Here is a 23,958-nt window from a genome sequence, read left to right on the forward strand (position 1 = left end):
TTATATTATCTAGATTACGTTTTTGACAAACATTAAGGTTTAAACTTATTTTATTTTACAATGAAGTATGTACAAACAATCTTATCTCGTATTTTTTATCATTGCCATGATATGTCGACATTACAACGAAATTTAAATACACGATTTTATCATACGAAACTTTTTAAATTCATTGAGTTTTATATTCTATGCAATCTTCAATTTTATAAGAAAAAGTGAATTGCGAGTATTGTACTATATCGTTTAGTATCTTATTTTAGTCAGTAGTCTGGAATTCCCGTCCATGTTTCTTGAATATTAAAAGCTGGATTCGATCTGAAATATTACATAAATTAGTATCTTGATTTACGAAGTACCATTAAATCTGGAAATGCATACATTTTGAAATCGAATCTGGAAGAAACATTTCGTGTTATGTTGGTGTGAGAGTAGTAGAGAACCCATATTTATTCTTACCTTTGTTAGAAAGTTATCGAGGTAACGTTGTACGTCCACCCTTTTATTTGTTAAAAATGCACATGCAATGGAAATATCCTTGGTTAGTAACTCAGAAAATAAGAGAAATTGTTATTAAGAGGCTATGACACACATAGTTACATATACTAGACGTAAAACAACTGACGAATAACTAAACATATATATTTTTTTATGGTAATTCTAATTTGTTTCAAATTTAAAATAGCAGTGGTTCTAACAAAATTTAGATAAGAAATCTTTATTCATGCAAACACCTGTGGAAATAATATAACAAAATACCAATGAATAAGCTATGAATTGATTCTATTAAAATTTAAAAGGTAGTTTTTTAAAAGCTTGACCTAATGTAGTTAAGAGATTTGGAAGAAGTACTGAATAATACTAGATGATTTTTAATGCTAGTACATACCATGTATGATGTATGTTGAAGTCAGATGGTGTTGTGATTGCTTTAAAATTGATTCATTTTCTGTACTTAGGAGAAGGCACATCTTGTTTAAGATAGTTTCATGAGGAGAACTTGATTACATGTTTAATGACGTTTCTGAGACATTGAAGAAGCTATGAATGAAAAAGGAATAATTCGAAACCTTAACAGTATCACTTTATTTGATATCTAAAATCTACTAGATAGTTAAGTTTTATTAAGAAGTAGTAATAAGTATAAACATCAGATGCACTTCGTGCAAATAATTTAACATACTCGTCTACTTTGTCTTTATTATTTAAATTTTGATTAATTCTTTATAAAAAATAGATTACTCTTTTAAATCAAAGTTAATACTATCATAATCATTAGTACTTCTTCTATTTCCTTTTATTAAAGAATATCTGTCTTATTTAATGATACAAGAACAAATTAGTTTTACACATAAACAACAAGAGTGCACAAAAGTAACAAAGGGTAATTAATAAAAAAATAGAAATAACAATTACTGCATTTACATTTTCATACCAAAAGATGTTGAATGATGGAAAACAAACACAATCAACTTGTTCACAACACACATGTTAGTATTTATTACATATACAATGTTAATCAAACATACATATGCAGATATATTTCCATTTTCAAATTTTCATTTATATCGAATATATAAATCGAGTACGAAACACATATACGCACACACACACACACACACAAAAGTGTAGTCTCAAAGTTTTCATAGAAATACATTGAATTATAGTATTTCTATAATGTTCGATAGAAAGAGTTTCGTTAAAGCTAGTGAAATGTAACATATATAATAATATGATGATCATCAATGAAGACATAATTTTTTAGTACAACCATAATCGATATTACACATGCATATGGTTATCCATTAAAACAAATATATGAAGGCGTTTCCGTTATTCATATTAAATTAAGAATTTCTCTCACAAGTCTTCCAAAAATATTTGATTACTTTTTGTTATTGCCTATTATGATTCTTGCACAGAATTCGTATTTACATTACATTAGTTACAGTCTTTACGACATATATTATTACATATACAAGAAAATAGTCTGTATATCTAAATAATAGGAGTCGTAAAACAAATAATTTGCTAGCACATTCTTTTAACATGTAAAATATCCATTATTCTCACCTTGCGTATATAGTTGGGTTCGATAATCCAAGTGTTGTACTCACTGGACTGCCTATATATTTATTTACAAACTGCAACAGAAATGGATCAAGAAGTTATTTATAACTACTATTATCAATATTAACGTTATTATTTAATACATACCCAGTGATTACCCAGACTAGTTGCACCCATACTCACAGCCATATGAATTACCAGATAAAAACAAAATAAGAGATACAAGATGGCATATATAGAAACTGCAAGTATTATTGCCCAATGATGCGGTAAATCATCTTTGACCGTATTCAACACAAAATATATATTTATACATATTACTATAGCAGATAATGCTGTTGCGATAATCTTATTCGCTCTGAAATATAAAAGTATACGTAAAAAATGTTATGGCCATATAAAAGGAAGTTTGGTAATAATTACATACATTCCGTTTCGGAATTCGCCCATTATTTGAGAACTGCTAGTAAACGCTATTGTTGGCAAAGTAGCAAAAGGCAACTGGAGGGTCATAATAGCATTCAAGATATCATTCATTCCAGTTAAATTATTCAAATCTCTACCGAAAAATGCTACAAGGAAAGTAGGAACAATAGCGATCATTCGCGTAAAGAGAACTCGTCTCCAACGAGCCCACTGCAGATTTAAGAAACCCTCCATTGCAAACTGTCCTGCATAGGTTCCCGTCATCGTGGAAGACTGACCAGCAGCAAAAATACCTACAGCCCAAATGTACATTGCGGCTGCACCAAAGGCACAACCAAGAAATATACCACCACTATTAAGATCCACTGTAACAGTTTCATTGTTTTGCTGCAAGTGATACAATTAAATATGGTAAGAAGATAGTAATTATTAAGATTAAGTTAGCAATTCTTTTTTATTACTCACTTGAAATTGTTTCATTCCTAGAGTATAATTATTCTTTTCGCAAACCTCATACTAAAATGTAATGGAATGGACATAAGTATACATTATTAATTGCAAACAATGCAATAACAACACTTCCTAATGACAATATATTTCTTCTACTTACAACCTCCAGATTAGTTTTTTTATAAAGACCATGTGCAAAAACTGAGACAACAAATACGTTAATTACAAAGGAAACCAATAATGCGATACAAGCTTCGATAAAGTAGTACATATTTGCTTCCTTTACTTTTTTGGTCTCCGTACGATCAATATGTCGTGACTAAAAATTATATAAAAATATATTAAAGCAAGATGCAAAATTAAGATTTAAAATATTAGAATGTTTCTCCTTACTTTAACAAGAGCACTGTGAAGGTATAAATTGTGTGGCATTATGACTGCACCAACAATTCCCACAGCCTGTAATAGTATATTTCTATCATACTCTGTATACCAGGGTATAAACATGCCACTTATTACTTGATCTTGTGGAGGAGCAGAAACGACATACTGAAACATTTATAAGATAAAGATGTAGTAAAAATAGTATTTCTCTTTTATTCATTAAAATCAACAAATTTAACAATATAGTATGATATAATATATATATAGCTTACCTCATAACCAAATGTAACAGCCATTACTGTGATAAGAAATCCAAAGAAGAATTCTAACTTTCTTAAACCATATTTGTCTAATAATAAAAATATAAAAGTGTCGCATACTGTGATGAGAACACCACTCCATATAGGTATTCTGAAACATATTAAATGTGTTATATACAAAGAGTTATATCAAAAGGTCATCCAACATTTAATTCCTTGATGATATATTCCATGAATCAAAGTAAATTGAATGTATAAAACAGGCAATAATAAATTTCGCAAACAATTAACAAACGATAAGCATATCTTATTTCTTTTAGAATATCTGGTAAATCTGTTTTGATGATCAAGCATGCTAAAAATTAAATAAGTGAAGTCACTTACGCTCCATTTGTTAATAGCGAAAGAGCAATGGCCGTTCCTATTACTTCTTGCATGTCACTACCAATTATAGCTATTTCTGTCATTATCCATAGAAGCAGTCTAGGTAATTTCTTGTATTGTCTATAACACATTTCTGCTAAGTGTAAGCCTGTTACAACTCCGAGCCTTGCACTCAGCCTTTGCATGATAAGGCCTAGAATTGTTGCACTTAGTAATACCCATAATAACTAAAACAAAAAATTGACATAATTATGTTTTATCATGTGAAAGTATTATGTAAGAAAGTACCTTATATTTGGCAGCTACTCCAGATTGCAAATCGGATTCTATGTTTCCAGGATCTAGATAAGCTATGGACATTAAAAATCCAGGTCCTGTGAAGGTCCATAATTTCCTAAAACTAAAGAAACCCTGTAAAAAAAAGGAAACCCATTAGTAATAAATCACTTTGCAATCTTAAGAATTCATTGTTCTTTTTTTAATTTTATCAAGTCATATTACATTTTCTGTCTCTGGTATAAGAATTTTTTCATCAGCAAAATAAGCTTGATTACTATTGGGTGTTAAAGAGGTACTTTCCGTCACTTTAACATTGTTTTGCACTTCCTGTGTCTGCTGATGAGGCAATGTCGTGACTGTTGTATCACTGTTACTCTCAATGGAGTCATTACCTTGCATGATATATGGATATAATGCGTCTAAAATTAAATAATTCATTTATGTATAGAAGCAAAAATGTTATTAAACACAATGATCTTATAACACATTTTTATACTTTGAATCATAATACATTTTACAGTTTCAAACATAAGCTGTCTTTTCAGCTGAATAATTTAATCAACACGATTATCAATTACGAGAAATTTAAATAAACATATGTCACGTAACACTTCTTCGTTACACGTTTCGGAGTCAATATTTATTGTAAATGTATTAACAAAAATTGTTGAAACACAACAATAAGAAAAGAATCGAATAATTTCATATTAGTCATCCGTTAACCAACCGCAGAAGTAAAAATGAATTGACTCGTAAATTATCTACTTCCATGACGGATTATTGTTAATAAGTAAACTTAAATAATTTTCAAATGTTATTTTACCATAAAATTAAGAAACTATGCGACTCAGCCTAACCAAAAACAGTACATAACAAAGGAAAAGAAAACACAACAGTCTCTCCAACAGTCACAGACAAACTGATGGTGATAGCTGCTGATAGCAATAGCACCGACCGAACGCACGAGACTTGCAACTTGTAACTATCTTTGTTGAACATTTTCCCCCTCTCTAAGCCCACATTTCCTAATGTGATTTCTACTGGGGATGTCCCACCTCATCTGTGACACCGAATTCAAGCATAGAAATTAATAGACGCCATATATTGAGAATAATAACTACGACTACGTCACGGGATGTCCCCTAGTGTTATTATGATCGCAGCAAAATAGCATAATTTAAATAACCATCGCGCAAGATCGTTTGTTATCGCAAATGGTGGCGCGTTATGCGATAGAGTTTATAGTATAGTATAGACGAAGAAAGACATCCATAATCTTTTGAATGAGTATTATTCTTCTGCAGACTCGCGTCAATTCGACTGCAATCTCTTTTCCGCAGAACTTAATGCGTCTGTAATGTGTTCAACAAGTAATCATACTTCTTCGCAATCTCTACGAAATATCCACAAGTGTCAATAACACGACTGGAAGGGATCATTTTCATTCAGCTGCTTTTGTTGGGACATTTAAATCCAGCTCGTGAGTCAGCCAGACGCCATTTAAATCCTCGAGATAGCTCTATACATCGAGATGATCCCTTTAATCAACCTTAACACGTTCGAATCTACTTATGCATCGCCGTATTGTTCTCAATAGGTTAATACAGCAAACTGTGATTCTTCTAATCTGAAATTGATAGGAAATTCAAGCTTATCTTCGGAAAAACTATATGAAACCAAAGACTATGTACAATGCAAAATTGGGTGAATTTAAATTTTAGAAGAAATATAAACTTATAAATAACTATTCTATACGTATACTATGTATCATTAATTATTTTAATATTGACTAACAAACTGTTTTGTTACTTTAAGTACGCAACAAGAAATTATATTATTTAAATAATTATTTAAATAAAAATTCATTTAAAGAATGTCCAAGTCTAAACGACTACTACTATATGTATATACCTATTAATATAATAAAAATATACTTAAATCACTCACGTAACTTAATATCAGAGCTGAGTCAACAACGATTACATCGTCACGTTTCTGTAGAATTATTTTTATCAGAAACTAGCTATACTCGATTAGTTGTCGACGGGGAAATCATTCAAAATTATTACGATTTACTGAATCTCCTAAGGACAGAGTTTCGTGTAAAGATTTAACTTCGCATATCATACAAATTTGTTTTTGTCCCATTTATACTAGATATACGTTATCGGTCGACAGGCCGCAGCCAAGAATTCTGTAATGTGACTTTCCGAGATCTTAGAATATAATTTGCGCGCAATTCCTTCGATAACCATTTCTTTGATTAACCTTTTGTCACGTGAATCTGACTAATGCTGTACTATGTACCATTTGCAGAAGTTCTGACACTCGAAATATGTAATCATATAATTGTCAATTCGTTTTAAATACAATTTCATTCGATTTTCATTTAATTTTAAATCTAGGAAATAATATTGTGTTATAATACGAAATTCAGACATCACATATGGCACGATACGTATATGTATTACATAATTTTAGAAATTAAGACAACCTTAAGATAAGGTCATGTATAATTTCAACAATTTCTTTTATCTTCACACCCACTGGATTGGGAAATACTTATTCAAAGTACCGTCAACTATTCGTGATAATTCGAAACGCTACTGAATCATAATGGTAATCCCGCTGCACAAGGAAAATCAAACGTAATCACGTAATAAGATACGTGATACTCGCGCATTCTTGTCTCATCTTCTATTTCTAATGGTTTCGCTGACCTTAGAGACACCGGACCGTCATTTGTATGAGGCAATTAGGGAAATACGATTACTAGCTAGGAAATCATTTTCGTTGGACACTGAGAAAATTTACAGCGTACTAGAGTCGTTGGAGACAAGAATATGAAAATTCCTGGTAGAAGTATTTTTTTCATTTCATCAAGTTCGTATTGTGACTCAAGAAGAAGGAAGTAACGACTTTGAGAGATACCTTACTTTTTTCATTTAGGTTTTTTTTTTATAGATTACTGTGACTATTAGATAGAGAAATATAACATGTATCGTTATTTAATTAGTTCTTGTTTACAAAGTACAGAAAATATAATCGATCAAGTATTTTAACTGAAATTACAAATTTTCATCTGTCCATCATTTCTTGTGCTTTTATTATTTAAAATTGACCATCGTTTCGTATAATGATATAATACCACTGAAATTTGTAATTATATTTTCAATAGTTTACGTTCTTTTCTTTATTTTTCGTTTCATCGTAGACCGTTTTCTTTTCTGTGTGCCATAGTTTATTAAAACGGCTACTCCTTGTTTATGTCATGTTTTTGTCATTTCACACAACTGTAATTTCTGTTCCAAGAAGTCATCGTTCAAACGCACGAATCGCGAGCGAGCAACGTTATTTGCAACAAGTAAAACTCTCGTTAAATGCGAACAAGCGTAGCTCTGATTCCGTGCCGAAGCAAAACAGGTGTAAAAAGAAAACGAATGTATGAAGAATTTAGAACGATAGTCAGGGTCGATGTAACAAGTTGCGTTGAAGTGCAACTCACTTCAATCGTTTTGCGCAATTTAGAATTCAGTTATCAGAAATAGGCAAAATCTTATTTAGATAAAAAACGTTAAATAATGAATAATAGATAAGCAATGTTTCGCAGACATAGTTATCGCTGTGACGATAATTATACAATCATCCAACTTCCTTTCCGACGTATTTTTTCTTTTTTAAATTTATTTAGAAGATATTTTCAATGACAGTGTTTAGGAAATTAAAATTTATACGATATAATAGAAACAAAACTTTTGTAAAACATTAACGAGTTGCATCGTTGCATCCTACTCGTGGGATTTGTTATCTAAACTTATTATACAATACATTATGTCCCAGTAGTGGTATTACGACACATTTATAACATGATTCATAAAGGAAAAAGTTAATTAGCGAATTAACAAAGAATGCAGCTGTAGCAGATAACGAGAAGACAAGGAATACTTGTAAATATAGATACACGAAACTTTATTCGAATAATGAATGGCAAATACGACCAATTCACGCGACGTTTATTTAACTGAACGGTTAAATATTTATATCTACATATCGTGAATTTACTCTGGAATCCGTACTTTTTTTATTCGTTATTGAATATTTTTATTTATATAAATATTTTATATAAATTATATAAATTATATTAATTATATTAATTATGTTAATTATATAAATATTTTATTTATATAAATCAGTTTCTGCTCGTTAATTCTATCGAGTCTTACAATTTTATCTAATCTGCGAAACAATAAATAGAGCCCATTTATCATTGTTACATTATTAAACATCGATGTAAACGGTCTTATCGCACGTGTTCATCAGATCCTATCAGTATACGTGCACGCCGTTAAAGATCTATGGCGTCCGATAAAGGGGAAAAAATATTGATTCAAACAACTCGTCGTCTCGATATTGGAAAAATACAAAACGTCCAAATAGTACACATTGGCGTATCTAGGCAGAATCCATTGGGAGAAAAATAAAACAACAAATTTCTTTAAAAATTAATGGGAAAAGGCAGATTAGGTTATCGGTATTAGAACTTGTTTTTCTTTTAACACAAGAAATACTGTCATGTTTTACTGTTGCTTCGTGAAAAAGTTTAGAGACTCGAGAGTTTCCTTTTAAGGGCGTTTTCGACCGAAAGGATAATTGAGGTAATTAAGACGAATTGTTCAGGTATTTCTTTTGGGAAGTGTTTTGCGTATCGGCAGGTTTAATTGTCGGAAAAACTTATCCTCTACCATGGAACGAGCGTGACGTGGCTCGTGAACTATTGTCCAGTTCGCATAACGAGGAACACAATGGTCGTTTCACGCCTCGAAAGATTTTATGAGCAAGGATAACTCATTTTCGTTAAGATAATACGTTGATTGTACAGCTGCGGTCTTTTCCGTAAACGTTGGACATTGGAAATACAGTTGGGAGAAAATCAACTGGCCACCAATAGGTTACTTTTTTAACTACGATGTCTATTCAGAGATAATTGATTCGAATAACTTTATTTGAATAAAGATTGGAAGGTAAAATAAATTTCTTTCTATTATCACATACATGGTATGTAAACTTTATTTTCCTGAACACTGTCATTGAAAATATCTTCTGAATAAATCTAAAAAAAGAAAAAAATGCGACACCTGGGTCATAATATTACTTTTTTAAAGTGACAAATGGTACGCATCGATAACAGCATTCAATCAGGGTTAAAAAATATGCTGATAATGGTTATGTGACTTCAGAATGAAACTGTTATTACAGACAGTCAACCAAAGTAGGGCGTTTAGTATTACAGATAGGAGATGAATTAATAGCGTCTGGAGTGAATAAGACGATTTATTACGACTCAACGAAGTCCAAAAATGTAAAACTAATTCTTTCTAATTTCAACGAATCGTAATATTTCAACCAACTTTGATTCCAACTTTTAAACAATGCATACTCTTTCAATTCTGTTTGCATACCTGTATCTATACGAAGAATAACACAGGAATATGCAAATATATAATGAAACAATCAATCTGGAATCCTCTCGAATCCAACAAAAAATATAAAATTAAAATTATCTCACTGTCGATAACGTGTGTTCGAAGATGGCGCGGAACGCTAACCTGCAACTTTCTGAACGCTCGGAGAAAATCGTGTGAACCGATATTGATAAATAAAAGGAAAAAAGAAATGAGCTTATTGTCATTTCACTTGTCACGTAGAAGGCCAACCCAATTGAACCACGAAACGCTAATCTATCGAAATAAATTCACGTTAACTATATAAAACATCCGACACTCGATCTTCGTTGATATTCTATACCGAAAAGTTGCTACTTTGCAATTCTAGAATCAAACGTGCGTCGTACATGTTATTGTTCACGTTCGATGCAGCATTTTTATAATTTAATTACTATACGAAACAACGAACGTCGTATACAATTTCAGGGCGTGGTTTGACTCATTCGTAAATAAAGTTGGTGCATTGGAGACTCGTGCGTAAAGTGACAGTAGCGAGAAATTTATCTAGTTCGTCGACGATTCGTTTGTTGGTTAATCAGTGAGCATTCGAGCCGTTTCTCGATCACTACTGCTTGAATGTAGAATCGTGGATGTCCAAGAGGGCTACGGCCGGGGTCCGAAAACTCAGTGCAAAGGAATTTCTAGAGTTCGGAGATAAGGAATTTATGAGTCAGCCATTCAGTCCTGACACATCGACCTACGAAACATATTCGACGACACCTCGAGAATAAAAACTCTTCGACTTTCGGGCTCGAAAGTGTTAGAACAACATTTTTCAAGGGACAATTCACTTTGTCGACTTACTAGGTGAGTTTGAAGGCTCTTTCATTGATAGAAGCTCCGTTGTAGAACGAGCAAGTGGGTAGATACTTTTACTTGACAGTTAGCAAATCCAACTGACGATATTTTTTGTGATAAAATTTACAGAACGACAAACTCTGTTACACAACACTACTCACATCTACAGTTTGTAAAAATTGTACTCTATGTGCTTATCTTTATTCACTTGATATATCCTCTGTATAATGAATAAACATCAAATGAAAACATACAATGCTACTGTTTGCAGGAAAAATGTCGAATGTCAGTGATTTGGAGCAACACATTGCAAGCTTGCAAATTAATCATAGAGATGGTGTTAAAACTGTTAAGCCTGGAAAAAAAGTAGGACCAGCTGTACCACCAAAACCAAAAAAATCACAACCTCAGGTCAGTAAGTTATACAACTTATGATAACAAGTGTATTTGTTATGCTGCTAACAATGTTATATGCTTCTTTTACACGTCTGTTCCATTATTATATGGAAATGTTTATGGTAAAAGTAGCAAAATTTTAGAATTTTTATAAGATATTATTTATAAACAAGTATAATGCATTGTGTAATATGTTTTCAGATACCACAAAGTTACACCATAAAGGCTGCATCCGTGCCATCTTACAGTACAGTACTTAATAATTCTGGAACAAATGAAAAGCCATCAAATTTGTATGTAAACTCTCCCTCTCCATATGTATCATTGAACATAGAAAAAAATGATTTTTCATTGTCATCCTCCACAAATGGAAAAGATACATCTAAAATTTATCAGAATAATGATAACTTCTACACACATCAAGCAGAAGAAAAGTTTGAACCAAAATATGGATATGATGAAAAAAATTACTACTCAAATGTTGGAAATATGCCTGCCCCTCAAGTCCCAGTTGATGAACATTCAAGATCAGTAAGAAATGTTGTATACAGCAACATAGATCCTCCTGTAGCATCCATGCCAGTTAAAACTGGAGGTAAAACTGAAAAGGACATAATTTACAGTAACATTGAGTGGAATTCTAAACCAGAAAATACATATTGCAATATTCCTTCTGCTCATGGTAATTGTCTAATAAATCTCGTACGTAATTATTTAAAATACCAACTTCTTTGGTAACCAGTAATTCAATGAATTATTATGTTAAAGATGACTTACCACCACCGCCAGAACCTTCGGAGTATGTTCCTTGTGTTCCGAGTAGCTCCTTTCCACCACCACCGGAAGAGCTGCCGCCTCCGCCAAGTCCTGTTTCGTCCAGCTATAGCGAACTAAGACGTGCCACCTATCAAACTGATTTTCCTTCGGACAATTACCCAAACGATATTTATGGTCCTAGTTCACAGTCTAGTTCAACATATGAATCTATATACGAACCCATTAATCCTAGACCGCCATCCCAGTTGTCTTGCAATTATTCTATGTACTCTGGTTATGGATCCGCTACATCGACTCAACCGCAAGGAAAAGTATCTCCAGTTAAGGAAGTACGTTCAACGCAACTGCGTTCAGCACGACATACTTTTTGTCTTTAAGAAACAGTTCTTAAACAAATACTAATTGCTCCTCTTATCATCATGTTTCATTTAAAAAATGTATGATATTTATTTTTAAGGTGGACGTCTTGACCGACTTATTAGTTCAAGGTATGGAGGACAATGCCGAAGATAGCGACATTTATGGAATTTGCGCACAGTGTGGCCGTAAAGTTGAAGGTGAAGGTGCCGGTTGCTCTGCGATGGATAAAGTGTTCCACATTGATTGTTTCTGTTGTTATGTTTGTAAAGTTAATTTGCAGGGTAAACCATTCTATTCTTTGGAGAGCAAACCGTACTGCGAAGAAGATTATCTGAATACATTAGAAAAGTGTTGTGTTTGCACCAGACCGATATTGGATAGAATATTAAGGGCTACAGGCAAACCTTATCATCCATCTTGCTTCACGTGCGTAGTTTGTGGTCAAAGCTTGGATGGTATACCGTTTACAGTGGATGCTACAAATCAAATTCATTGTATACAGTGCTTTCACAAGTAAGTGACATGTCATTTTTGTAGAATGGTTAATCATTGATATAAGAGTTTAAATTTATGTTACAGAAAGTTTGCGCCACGCTGTTGCGTGTGCAAGCTACCGATCACGCCAGAACCAGGGCAAGAGGAAACAGTTCGGGTCGTCGCACTGGACCGTAGTTTCCATATACAATGTTACAAGTGCGAAGACTGTGGTTTGGTCCTGTCCTCAGACTCCGAGGGTCGCGGTTGCTATCCTTTGGATGACCATGTATTATGTAAAAGTTGCAATGCAACTCGTGTGCAAGCACTTACATCACATATGACGACAGAATTATGAATCACATAAATACGCAATAGCTATAGACATCATCTCAAGCCATATATTACATTGTTATACTTGTAGCTGCAGTTTTACAAATTATTAACTTTTTCAGATAAGTATATTCTTTGAAAATATTGACATTTTGTATGTTTTTTAAAGAATTTTCTAATCAAAGCCATTTTATATTTGAATACGAGCGGTTACTTTTATTATTTAATATTTAGAAGTGATTCACGCCAAATATTCACAATATTCCTAAACGCAAATTTCTTAGAGATTTATATTTCTGAAAATATATATTTATATAAATATCGACTCTAAAGTGGTCATATTCCAAAAAAGTAAGACTAAGTTTAATATCACTTCCTTAGCACTGCCAGATTTAAGATTCCGAGATTTTTTGATGCCCATTATAAACAAAAAAAAAAAAATACCTTTTAAAGATACTTTCCCGAAACAAGTGTGATGATTAGCGATTATGATAATCAATGTGATCCTAGTAAAATATTGCATACACTACTAAAGCGAAGTATTCAATACCTAGTGTTAATAAAAATTGTTTAGTTTTACGTAAAATTATATCCACGATAATGGCACACCATGATATAAAATAGAAATTGTGCCATTTCTACATCCGTTTTTATTAACCGAAAATATATAAGACATACGGTTGTATAGTGGACCTATGACGTATTTAGATTTCCGCTTTACGGTAAATCATGTGATACGGTAGAATTAATACAATGTATTAGTGCAAATACCTTAGATTAATATCGTTTATTTAGTACGTGAAAAGACTAAATAATGAATAGGACTTAATTGTAAAATGTATTACTGAAACGATCTTGAATCAATAAAACATCCGATCTATTCAAGGGAGGAGCATATTCATTTCGATTCCACTTACTATTCTACTTTTTTTCCATTACAAAAAAGAATAAAAAGTAGATGCAACTGAACAAGAAAGGTACATTCACAAATACAATGTATACATATATTGGAGTATTGTATATTTTATATCTTTAATGAGATTTTATTATTATATATTTGCAGGAAAGATTCACACTTATTTTAATCTATACCTTTTTCTTTACTATATTTTTCCATCTATATAATGTGTTTATGCGCAGATGTCTTTATTTCGTTTTAAATATATGCATCTTTTATATGTAATATATTTTTTTTTATTATCATCGAGTACTTAGATAGTTTTTTGTCGTACAACCTACGTGTCATTTTGTGTATAATTTATGTTTTTTTAATACATCAAGTTCTGTATTTTAGAAGGCGTGCTTTCTAAATTGTGGAATATATTTTGTTCATTTCTGTTAGAAAACAAACTCAACGGACTTGATAATTGATCTACTTAGTTATTAAATTACAACCGACCATTATAACAAAGTTATCATAGACCGGTAAGCGAAAAAAAAACGGAATTCTCTATGATAACTCTCTAAGAATGCTGCAATAAAATAGTTTAACACTCTTAAAGTATCCGACTATTGATCTAGCACTTCATTATTGTAACTTTTTCATAATTAGGCCATAACGTGTCCTAGTAGTACCATAAATAGCAGAAATTTAGAAAAGGAGATGAAACATAAGAAACCATTTGTAGAGTTTTTTCGACCAAGTTCTCCAAGGTCGCCTCGGTGAGTTCAGCAATGCGAATCACATGTAACGTAGAATACGAGAAACTTATACTAATCCACAATTGTAAAAAGCACACCTCTTACACCGTGTACAATATACATCAATTATATTCCTATATTCAACTACGCATACCCGCTAATATCTATCTTAGACTCCTTTTATATTATAATATACTTTGCGAAGTATATATTATATTTTATATCGTATCAGCACCATTCTACGTTGAATTTAGTACGTGGGTAATAACCGCTATCAAGCAGTTCCATTCCTAATACGTTCGTCTACACTCGTCAAGACCAGTACCAAACTAAACATAGAATCGCACTTTTCGCGCATTCTCTTCACATAGATGCATGTTAATAAGTAGGTATGTATGCGTATATGTATACGTGTATGAAATATGCGTGTGTAGTGTGTGAGAGAAACAGCATCGATGCACTAACACACGGATGCTTACACACGTAACTGTCTTCGTCTCGTTTTTATTTTTTTTTTTTTAAACTTGCACGCAATAATCACAGCCACCTATTCAGATTCACGCACACGCACACCCAAATACGCGCTTTGTCTTACTCGCATTCCATATACCGTTCCGGTATAAGTTATTTTTTTTGTCTGTTTATTTGTTAATATTTATATATATATGTATATATATATATATATATATATTTATATATGTATATTGCTGAGATATCTTTCGTGTATCATACATAGAAATAGGTGCCGAAACGAGCTGCTCCTTTCTTCGATTACATTGTTACAATATCGTTTACAACGACCACAATGAAAAAGAAAAGGGGTCATGCGACTCGAATGCCGTACATGCGATTATAATTCTTCCTTCGCTCTATTCGTATTTCTCTATTATTCCTGTAAAATTCCTTTCATCTAAGTAATCCTCTTTCCCGAATTCCCTCTTCTAACAACATACTTTCACACTTTCAAATTCGCTGGGTGCTGGCGGGCTGCGCAGCCCGTAAATCAATAAATAAATAGAGGAACAACATTCTTCAAACATCTTTTTTTTTTCTTATAACAACATTAGAGGCTCTTGGAACGTAACGCAACAAATGTTCAACAATATAATCACGAAAACAAATAGAAGGCACTCTTGCATTTTTTTCTCAATAAATTAATTTCCTTCTTAACGAGTCACAGGTTGATCTACGCGTTCTAGGCCTTTGTCGTGTCATCTACGTATCATCCCTCGGATATATATTTTTTTTTTTCTCTCTCCTTGCTCTCATTCTCTACGTCTCACTCTCTTTTTTATTTCGCGTCTCTCCGTTACAATCGCCGCGATATCTAAATCACAGCGTCACTTCGGTTCCGTTACCCAGTTATTTCGTCTTTTTCCCCTCGTTTTAAATAGACAATAATAGCTACAATATGCGAGATATGAGATAACAAATTTCTCGTTATAGATAAAAGAAATTCATGTTCATAACAATTAGGTAGAATATTATTTAACTTTTTATATTATAATAATTTAATTATTGTTATTTGCTTGGAAGCTCACAGCCGACACATTTTTTTTAATTCATTATTACATATATTTTTTTCATTATTTTTATCGTATTCGTTTGGGTATGGGGCATCTCTTTTTCTTTTTTTTTTTTCATTTTTCGTTTGTTAACAGCTATTTACGAACTTTTTTCGTTTACTCTTTTTTGCGCGGAGAATTTGTCGGGGGGAAAAAGAAAGTAGAACAATAAATTAGTGTCCGCTACCGTTTCGAAAAATTGCGTGAGAATACATCACACGGTTACTCTAATTAAACTATAAGTACTGTGTACCATGTTTCAGGTAGAAAATAAAAAACGAGAGATGTGGCAGTGCCTTGAGCAACCGTTTTACGAAACTCAACTCTATTCTGCCTCCCTATTTACCCCTTCTTGCATATTCTTTTTTTTTCTTTTTGAACACATAACAAATCGCTCGTCTTTGTACGATAACAACGTTATTTGTTTTTTTTTCTTTTTTGAAGTTTTCTTCTGTTCTATCATCTGTATTTATCCGTCTATCCTACTCTAGCCTTGCTCGTGAGATTCAATGTTTTTTGCCGAGCCTATCGCGCGTATAACGTCAAATACTGCATACTATAGATTTAAATAATGTAGCGTACCTGTATTATCTATTTTTAAGATATATCATTTTTCTCGTCTCGTTAACATTCGTCTCTTTTTAAGAGATAATGTAACTGTCCTCTTTGATACATATATATATATATAACATACTTGAGTGTGTGTCTATATATATATTAATCATGTATATCATTTTCAATAACTAACATAATAATCTTTAAATATCATATTTTATCTTAATTTTTTTAATATATATATATATATATATTTTTTTTTATAAATGCTTAACAATTTAGTATGTTTGATAATTTACCGAAGAATTTATAATTTACAAGTCCACGTGTGTCTAGTTATTCTTTTCATGTATTCTTTTTTTTTTTTGTTCTTTTTGTATTTAGGGACTGAGATCACAAGAGAAGAATCGTACGCTGTTATACCATATATATATATGTATACGTATGCTTATGCAGGTTTGTCGAATATACGCAGATTTTAACCGTCTGGACCGACGTTGTTTTACATACGGCTTCGAAATCGCGATACACGCGCGCTCTGTCTCGTGTCCGCTGTGTGGTGTGTGGTGTGTGGTGTGTGGTGTGTGTGTGTGTGTGTCCATTGTGTAGTGGAGATGACCGAAAAGAAGAATCGGAGGACAAAATAAAGAAAGAAAAGAAAACGAACAATCGAAGCGCATTCGAAAAAGAAGCATTCAAAGGGTCAGAGTTTGCATCTGATGGCACGTGTCGCTCAGCTGATTCTGATCCCCTGCTGGATGACCGGGATGATGAGCCCTTGGCGTTCCTGGCGGCGTGATGGGCATTCTTCCAACACCTGGTGGAGCGTCTCCAGCCCCGCCAAGACTGTCGTCGGAGACCTTGTTCCCGGTCTGCATGATCCCGTTCACCTTGTACTTGCTCTGTCGCAGCATGGCGGTAGTCTGAGCGGAACCGGAACTCGAGTACTTCTCCGTAGGTTTGCGACTGGCGGAGAGCGTCGGTGCGATGGTGTAGCGACGCTGGCTGGCTTGTTGTTGCTGTTGCTGTTGCTGCTGGTGTTGGGACGGGGCTAGGGATGGCTGATAACGGTTTTGCGCCGTAGTATAGTACTGGACCTGGGAGGTGGGTGGTGACAAAGTTGGAAGAGGTCTTGTCATGGGTGAATACGGCGCTGGCGGTGGGCTCACCGGCTTCTCCAAGCTATTGCTAGGATCTACCGCCTGTACCCCCTGAGTAACGTTATTATCAGTCTCGATCGGATTGTAAGTCTCGTTCGACTGTCCGCTAGAACAGTTTCCGTGTTCCGTCTGTCCGTTGTTGCTTCTGTAGCTGTTCGCCGCGTTCTTACGATAGTTGTTTGACCTTGTCGCGCTACCGTCGAAATACTGATCATTGCTCCTGCGACCGTTCGCGTAATCGAAGCACTGGCTCGCGTTGAACATTCGCGACTGCGAACCCGCGTACGCGGGGTTGTACGACTGACCGGACGTATTCGAAGCGAAGTTCCCGGATCTCGGCACGCCACCGTGCGTCTGGGGATTGTAGCCGTCGGACTTTTGCGCCACGAAGCAAGCCGGGGAGCCCACGGTGGAACCAGCCGTTCTTCTGTTATATTGCATGGGGAATCGCGAGGCCATCGACGGCGACGAGTACTTGTAACCACCGTCCGCGTTACTGTGCTTGTAAGACTGTGAGTTTCCCAAGTTTTGAGCTTTAACGAACGAGGGGGTTTGATGAGACAACGCGATCCCGTGATTCTGAGACTTCGTATAACTGTTCTGTCCGTTCGCGGGCCCTGACTTCCCGTAGTCCCTGGAATTGTAACTCTGACCTTTGTTGGTAGAGTCGAACAGCTGCTGGGACACCGACGGCGGGGTCGGCAGCAAGCTGGTACCGCCCGATGCGTTGTGATACGATGGTGTATGCGTGTGTGGAATGTAAACCGGGTGATACACGATGGCCCTACAATGCATCTGATTGCCACTGCAATCGTCGTTTTCGTTTAAGCATGTCTGCGAACTGTACAAGTTCCCGGTATGTATCGCGATCGGATGATAATTGGCGTAACGACCAGACATGGGGAATTTCACGGGCATTAAGGACACCAGGGGTGTAGCTGACCCTGTAGCAGCCTGTGTTTCACCATGTGGTTGCTCCGAGTGGCTCGATGTCGAACGAGAATCCTACGGTTTATTTCACAGATGATAGTTTTCACGGATGACCCTTTGACAGCAATGATTATGTTCACTTGCTCGTGGATACTATTACTAAATGCTATACACACTTGCACAAAGTTATCGCCACATCTTTAGAAAAATAGTTTCTTTTAACACGTTCAACACGGAGCCGTTTAACCATACTATGATACTTGATATATGACTTCTTCTAATTACAACTATCTTTATTAATGTAATTTATTGAAACGCTTCAGAGATGGGTTTGCTAGAGGACGCCGTGTTTAACGTGTTAAATAAAAATATGTGACGATCATTTTATCTTCATCATTTGTTCTTTCATGCACATATTAAATATTGAATTAATTTAGCTATCCTTACTGGAGAGGGTAGTATTGCAGGTTCTGTCTAAGAGTTAAAACCAAATACACGTACACATGGACGCGTCAATTCGTTCTATTTTAAGGGATTCATGGCTTGGTTCACGCTACGGTCAATAGCAACGGTATATCTAAATCTTAAATTCCAATGGAAGTTCCCTGTATCCAAGGAACATATTATTGTTTATTAAATGTGTAGCAATGCGGTTTGAGAATAAATTCAATACGTGTAACGTATACGTAGGCCGCACGAGTAGCTATAAAATGAAAAGAATACTCTGTTAGTATTGACGCGACATTTAAAGTTTGAGATAGGTTGGTTCAAGAATTAAACTGAATACTTCTTACACGAGTGAATTAATTCAGTTTCGTCTAATTTTTATTTTCCAATCTTTATTTAGAAAATTAATATATGCTGCTTATACTTCGTATACTAGAATATTAAATGCAAATATACTTTTAATATCTCAATGCTATTGACAGAGATTGTTCTTAGCATGATATACTTTAGCAAGCGAGGCTTATCTAAGCCTGCATTCAGTAGAAGGTCACCCACTTTTATATAGTCTTTACACGCGCAATAATCAATATAAAGTTTCACGAAACTTATTTTTCACGTTCAAGTGCAACTAAAAGTGTCTAAATTAAAACATTCATTCTTTATTTCTATTTCCTTTGTGCTAAGTTTATTCAGTCTTGACACATTGAATTGATAATATATAATAAACTTGAAATTCTAATCTTGTTGGCACTCGTGGTGTTTAAGTTCCAGGTATTAAAATGCATACTCAAGTATGTGAACGAAGCCAGGATATTCCCCCCCCCCCCGGGGGGGGGGGGGGATTAACCCTCAAACAACCATAATAGCGATCATCAAGGATCCTCTCTTATTTTGATAATAGCTCCTTCATTTAATTGAATCAATGAATTATTATTATTTAAGACTCTTTGATTGTCTAAGGATTAATGCAACCGGGTGTAACAGAGTACCTCCGTATAAAGGAGACAAAGCTTACTGAACGAATCATGCAAGAGTTGAATTTGCAACCTACTATCGCTTTTATAAAATAAAGAAGGTATATTAATAAAAGTAGAATGTTAACTTACGTCCTGTGGAGCAGCCTGACCGTCAGACGACGTTTGCTGACACGAGGTATCGGTGGGGTAAAACAACTGCTGATCGGTTAATCCCATGGGCGCGTGTGGTGGAGGCGGTGGGTGGGGTCCGGTTGTGAAAGAGTAGTAAACGTGATCCATCTGCGGAGGAGGAGGGCCTGCAGGCACCGGTGGATGATGATGCGGTGGTGGCGCAGCAGGGGCGTAAAAATGCGCGGGTGGTGGTGGAAGCAAAGATGGAAGCGGCGGCGGCGGACCTGTCGGTGGACTGGTTGCCCCTGTGCCATTGTTGCCACTTCCGGAATTGCTGTTACCGCCGCTGGTGTTGCTTTGCGAATTGCTAGTGGTGTACAAGTACGGGTGAGCTCCGGCGGCGGTCGCCCCTGCATAATACGTCTCGTACTGCACAGAAAAAAGAGAATTCGACGATGATGCATTCGCACTTACACGTGACAGTGCATAAAATTAAGAGAAACATCTATTTTACACAAAAAATATTGTACATTATCGGGAATGTCTTCGACGAGTTTCTCTCTTTACAAGTTCATTCGCGATTCTAAAAGAGATCAGTCTCGTCGTGGAGTACTAAGGTCAATGTACATGCTATGAAACAAGAGTCTTCAGAAATGAATAGCGTTCGAAGAACTCTCAAATATTCTATACATTACCTCGAGTCGACTTTACTCATTTTTTTGCGCATGCCTATAATATAAACATACGCATTACGTAGTGCTTGTTACGTGCAAGTTTATTCTAACTCCTACTCTTTTATGGAGTGATTCGAGAAAAACGAACAATATTTGCGAGGATACGATACATATAAAAAGTATCTTAAAACAAAAATCACTTTAAAACGTGATACGCACCATGTGTTACGGGTACATTGTTCCGTATTCTCTATGCAACAGAGAAGTCGTAGTATAAAAGAATAATATGATAAAATGTGATATAGATGCTGCATTGTGAGACACGCTGTCGAAAAACATTTGCGACATTCAATAGTGTAGTAAAATTTTGGTTGCGGTAAGCGTAAGGAATACATATTCGATGAATAGATGAATTACATCAAATGTAAGAAACTTGTGCGCAAGAATTCGTATGAAAAACTATTAATAAAAATCATGGATTATGAAAGAATGTCAAGTGTGCATGCATTGATAGGCCATGCAGAAGACTGACAAAGAAAAACGCACAGGGATGATGCGCTGCATGCTAGTCATTTAGCATAGACCATGTACCTTTAGACCTCAATACTGTATAGCGTCGAGAAGGACGTAAGTAGGCATTTGCTGAGGGTTGGGTAGAAACGCCGGTGGTATGGCTTCTCCCATCAAACCATTTGTCTGTCAAACCGCAACCGATTTACCGTTTAATATAAATACAAGCTATGCCCGTGGACAATTCATAGGATGTTCAATTCATACATAGGACCCAAATAAGGGAAGTATCGAAGAAAGAGATTGGCAGAGTGTTCATTCGATGTTTTACTCACCGGTATGGGCGAATACTGATACTGCTGTGGCATATAGAGAGATGGAGCAGGACATGGGTACATCACAGGTGCAAATGTTTGATGACCAGCAGCTTGTGGTCCTAATCATTCAAGTAAAACTTTTTTATTAGAATCGCTCGAACTTTACCACGAAAGATTACAATTTTATTTGAAAACTTACCAAACACTCCTGTGGCTTGATAAATAGTTGCTGGATCGGTCGGAGGAGCAATTGGTGTCGTTGGTGCGGGAGCTGTTGTGTTGTAAAATGTCATTCCATTCTGGTACGTAAGACCCATACCTAATAAAAAATAAGAAAGAAAAAATAAAGAAACCAATGTTGTAATAATGTACTAAAAATGTATACATTCAATGGTAAAGTATACTGACCATTTGTATAATAGTAAGGACTAGTAGGCACAGAGGGTGGAGATCCAGAACCACCATCAAAAGATCTATTGAATGGTTGCTTTTTAATTGCAGGTGCTATATTTAGTTTCCTTTCCCTTAACACAATGCATTCAGACTATAAGCAAAACAATTTATAATTATCAGTACAATTCCTTTTATGCTTCAATATTGAACAGAAACAAATATCCATTACAAACCTCTTGTTGAAGCCTTTTAGCTTCCTCTTCAGTTTCAAATGTAACAAATCCATAGCCTTTAGAGACACCAGCGCGATCAGCAATTATTTTTGTAGCTTTTACATTGCCATAAGAGGAAAAAAGTTGAGCAAGTTCTTCTACGCTGGTGTTAGCTGAGATACCACCTACGAAGATACGATTTGGTACTAATGTACCATATTTTGGAGCAGCCATAGTGAGACTTGTAGCCGAGGCAGGGCTAGAGGCTGGACTAGACCCCTCAGTTCCACCCGTTGATGCCGAACTCTAAATAGTACGACTAATATTAAAATAACAAAACAAAGAGCTAGTAAATTGTATAAAATATAAACAAATAGTAATATATACATTTTAAAACATTGTCAAGAATTTACATATATTCACACATTACAAGATTTTATAGCTCGATGTTTGATATAGTTTACATGTGTCTCTGTATGTTGTCATATGCTACATGTTATTTACCACAGCTACATTAATTTCTCAAAAAAATCGTATGACTGCCTATGTTATGAAATATAGGAAACATTAAGTGCCAATTTTTTTTCAATTAACAAACTTCTTCCAGTCTAATGTATAATTCGAAAACTGACAACGTCGTTTAATTCATGTTATCGTACCGCGAAACTTAAAATGCAAAAAGAAAAAAAAACGATATCTCATATGCACCAACCTAATAAAAATATTGACAAGCAAGAGTTGTCCGTTCGACACTGAAATTCGAGGCATCTATACAGGTTAAATCATCGCCTACACTTAACAGAGACATCGTCTAGTGCATCGATGTCCTGCACGCGAGACATCGCGTCAATATGAAAATTCGTTCACGAATGAAAAATCGGTTTGTCGAAGGGTTAGATGAAAATCTTCGTGCAAAAGAGAGCTCACCATCTTCGCGAGAGTCGGGCGTGTAAATGAGTTTCCTGGCCGTGGGTTTGTCCTAGCAGCTTGAAGGTACCCTGGCCTCGCACGAGGTCACCTGGGTGCCCAGGGACTGCCAAGGACCGTTGCAACCACTTCAAAAGGACTTCCAGCCTCCGGCGAAGCTGCTGTTCCTTCTCGCTAAACCTCCAAACACTACAGAGACACTTTTACAAGATGGCGGTCGTACGCGCCGTTCAGGGCGCTAATTTCTCAGATTTTAAATTTTCGATCCAATTCGACCGTTGTCTACGTTTCCAGCCTCGCGGAAGGAAACTCGTAGACATTTCTTACATTGGAAAGGATTATTTCTGATTCCTTACTGGAGCAACATACAATGTTCCGAATACAAAAGCTTATTAGATTTGATTTAAACTGTAAGATAATACGGAACATACTATTACACGCGGATCAATTCACCAGCGTAAACGTCGATCAAAGTTTATATGACCTATTGTAATATTTAGGAAAATTAACTTGAATATAAAACATCTAGATATCACTGTATAAATTGACTAATGTAGTGTCATAACGTAATTGTGAAAGTAATTTAATTATTATTAAACAAATATCTGCATCGTGTGCTTGGAAAGCTACGTTTTTTCAAACGATGC

At 34.9% G+C, this 23,958-nt stretch overlaps 3 protein-coding genes across 12 annotated transcripts; 1 reads left to right on the forward strand and 2 right to left on the reverse strand.

Moving 5' to 3' along the window:
- Window positions 1-32: 32 nt before the first annotated feature.
- On the reverse strand, window positions 33-5,224 carry LOC128881272 (protein Malvolio). Of its 4 annotated transcripts, XR_008458030.1 has the most exons (14): window positions 5,074-5,224; window positions 4,473-4,669; window positions 4,260-4,382; window positions 3,972-4,198; window positions 3,600-3,738; window positions 3,337-3,492; window positions 3,104-3,262; window positions 2,959-3,009; window positions 2,495-2,880; window positions 2,215-2,425; window positions 2,071-2,141; window positions 887-1,038; window positions 457-496; window positions 33-315 (listed from the first exon to the last, which is right to left on the reverse strand). XR_008458030.1 is itself a non-coding variant. In XM_054132176.1 (13 exons), exons 2-13 carry the CDS (start codon window positions 4,647-4,649, stop codon window positions 298-300), a joined length of 1,758 nt encoding a protein of 585 aa, XP_053988151.1. In that variant the 5' UTR covers window positions 4,650-4,669; window positions 5,074-5,224; the 3' UTR covers window positions 33-297. The 4 variants fall into 4 exon arrangements, 2 of the variants coding, with proteins under 2 accessions (XP_053988151.1, XP_053988152.1); XR_008458031.1 differs by lacking the exon at window positions 457-496; XM_054132176.1 differs by lacking the exon at window positions 887-1,038.
- Window positions 5,225-9,757: 4,533 nt separating this feature from the next.
- Window positions 9,758-13,040, forward strand: LOC128881273 (thyroid receptor-interacting protein 6). Of its 6 annotated transcripts, none has more exons than XM_054132181.1 (7): window positions 9,758-10,561; window positions 10,682-10,720; window positions 10,824-10,963; window positions 11,150-11,630; window positions 11,717-12,054; window positions 12,183-12,598; window positions 12,665-13,040. In XM_054132181.1, exons 3-7 carry the CDS (start codon window positions 10,829-10,831, stop codon window positions 12,915-12,917), a joined length of 1,623 nt encoding a protein of 540 aa, XP_053988156.1. In that variant the 5' UTR covers window positions 9,758-10,561; window positions 10,682-10,720; window positions 10,824-10,828; the 3' UTR covers window positions 12,918-13,040. The 6 variants fall into 6 exon arrangements, with proteins under 6 accessions (XP_053988156.1, XP_053988158.1, XP_053988155.1 ...); XM_054132180.1 differs by lacking the exon at window positions 10,682-10,720 and having other exon boundaries at window positions 9,760-10,090; window positions 10,181-10,561; XM_054132183.1 differs by lacking the exon at window positions 10,682-10,720 and having other exon boundaries at window positions 11,174-11,630.
- Window positions 13,041-17,005: 3,965 nt separating this feature from the next.
- On the reverse strand, window positions 17,006-23,579 carry LOC128881270 (atrophin-1-like). 2 transcript variants are annotated; one of them, XM_054132173.1, is made up of 7 exons: window positions 23,312-23,579; window positions 22,406-22,703; window positions 22,188-22,323; window positions 21,979-22,098; window positions 21,798-21,898; window positions 20,297-20,707; window positions 17,006-18,818 (listed from the first exon to the last, which is right to left on the reverse strand). In XM_054132173.1, exons 2-7 carry the CDS (start codon window positions 22,616-22,618, stop codon window positions 17,349-17,351), a joined length of 2,451 nt encoding a protein of 816 aa, XP_053988148.1. In that variant the 5' UTR covers window positions 22,619-22,703; window positions 23,312-23,579; the 3' UTR covers window positions 17,006-17,348. The 2 variants fall into 2 exon arrangements, with proteins under 2 accessions (XP_053988148.1, XP_053988147.1); XM_054132172.1 differs by having other exon boundaries at window positions 22,406-22,690; window positions 23,312-23,578.
- Window positions 23,580-23,958: the final 379 nt, after the last annotated feature.

Source organism: Hylaeus volcanicus, chromosome 8, assembly GCF_026283585.1.
Source record: "Hylaeus volcanicus isolate JK05 chromosome 8, UHH_iyHylVolc1.0_haploid, whole genome shotgun sequence".
Lineage (NCBI taxonomy): Eukaryota > Metazoa > Arthropoda > Insecta > Hymenoptera > Colletidae > Hylaeus > Hylaeus volcanicus.

Coding starts and splice junctions, on each gene's coding strand:
- LOC128881272 (XM_054132176.1), bottom strand. CDS start 4,649: ATGCAAGGTAATGACTCCATTGAGAGTAACAGTGATACAACAGTCACG. Junction 3,493..3,599: donor CTGTTACATTTGGTTATGAG/GTAAGCTATATA, acceptor TAAATGTTTCAG/TATGTCGTTTCTGCTCCTCC. Junction 2,881..2,958: donor TAGGAATGAAACAATTTCAA/GTGAGTAATAAA, acceptor TATCACTTGCAG/CAAAACAATGAAACTGTTAC.
- LOC128881273 (XM_054132178.1), top strand. CDS start 10,808: ATGCTACTGTTTGCAGGAAAAATGTCGAATGTCAGTGATTTGGAGCAA. Junction 11,631..11,716: donor CAATATTCCTTCTGCTCATG/GTAATTGTCTAA, acceptor ATTATGTTAAAG/ATGACTTACCACCACCGCCA. Junction 12,055..12,182: donor AAGTATCTCCAGTTAAGGAA/GTACGTTCAACG, acceptor TTTATTTTTAAG/GTGGACGTCTTGACCGACTT.
- LOC128881270 (XM_054132172.1), bottom strand. Junction 22,324..22,405: donor CTAAAAGGCTTCAACAAGAG/GTTTGTAATGGA, acceptor TTTTGCTTATAG/TCTGAATGCATTGTGTTAAG. Junction 20,708..21,797: donor ATCAGTATTCGCCCATACCG/GTGAGTAAAACA, acceptor TTTTCTGTGCAG/TACGAGACGTATTATGCAGG.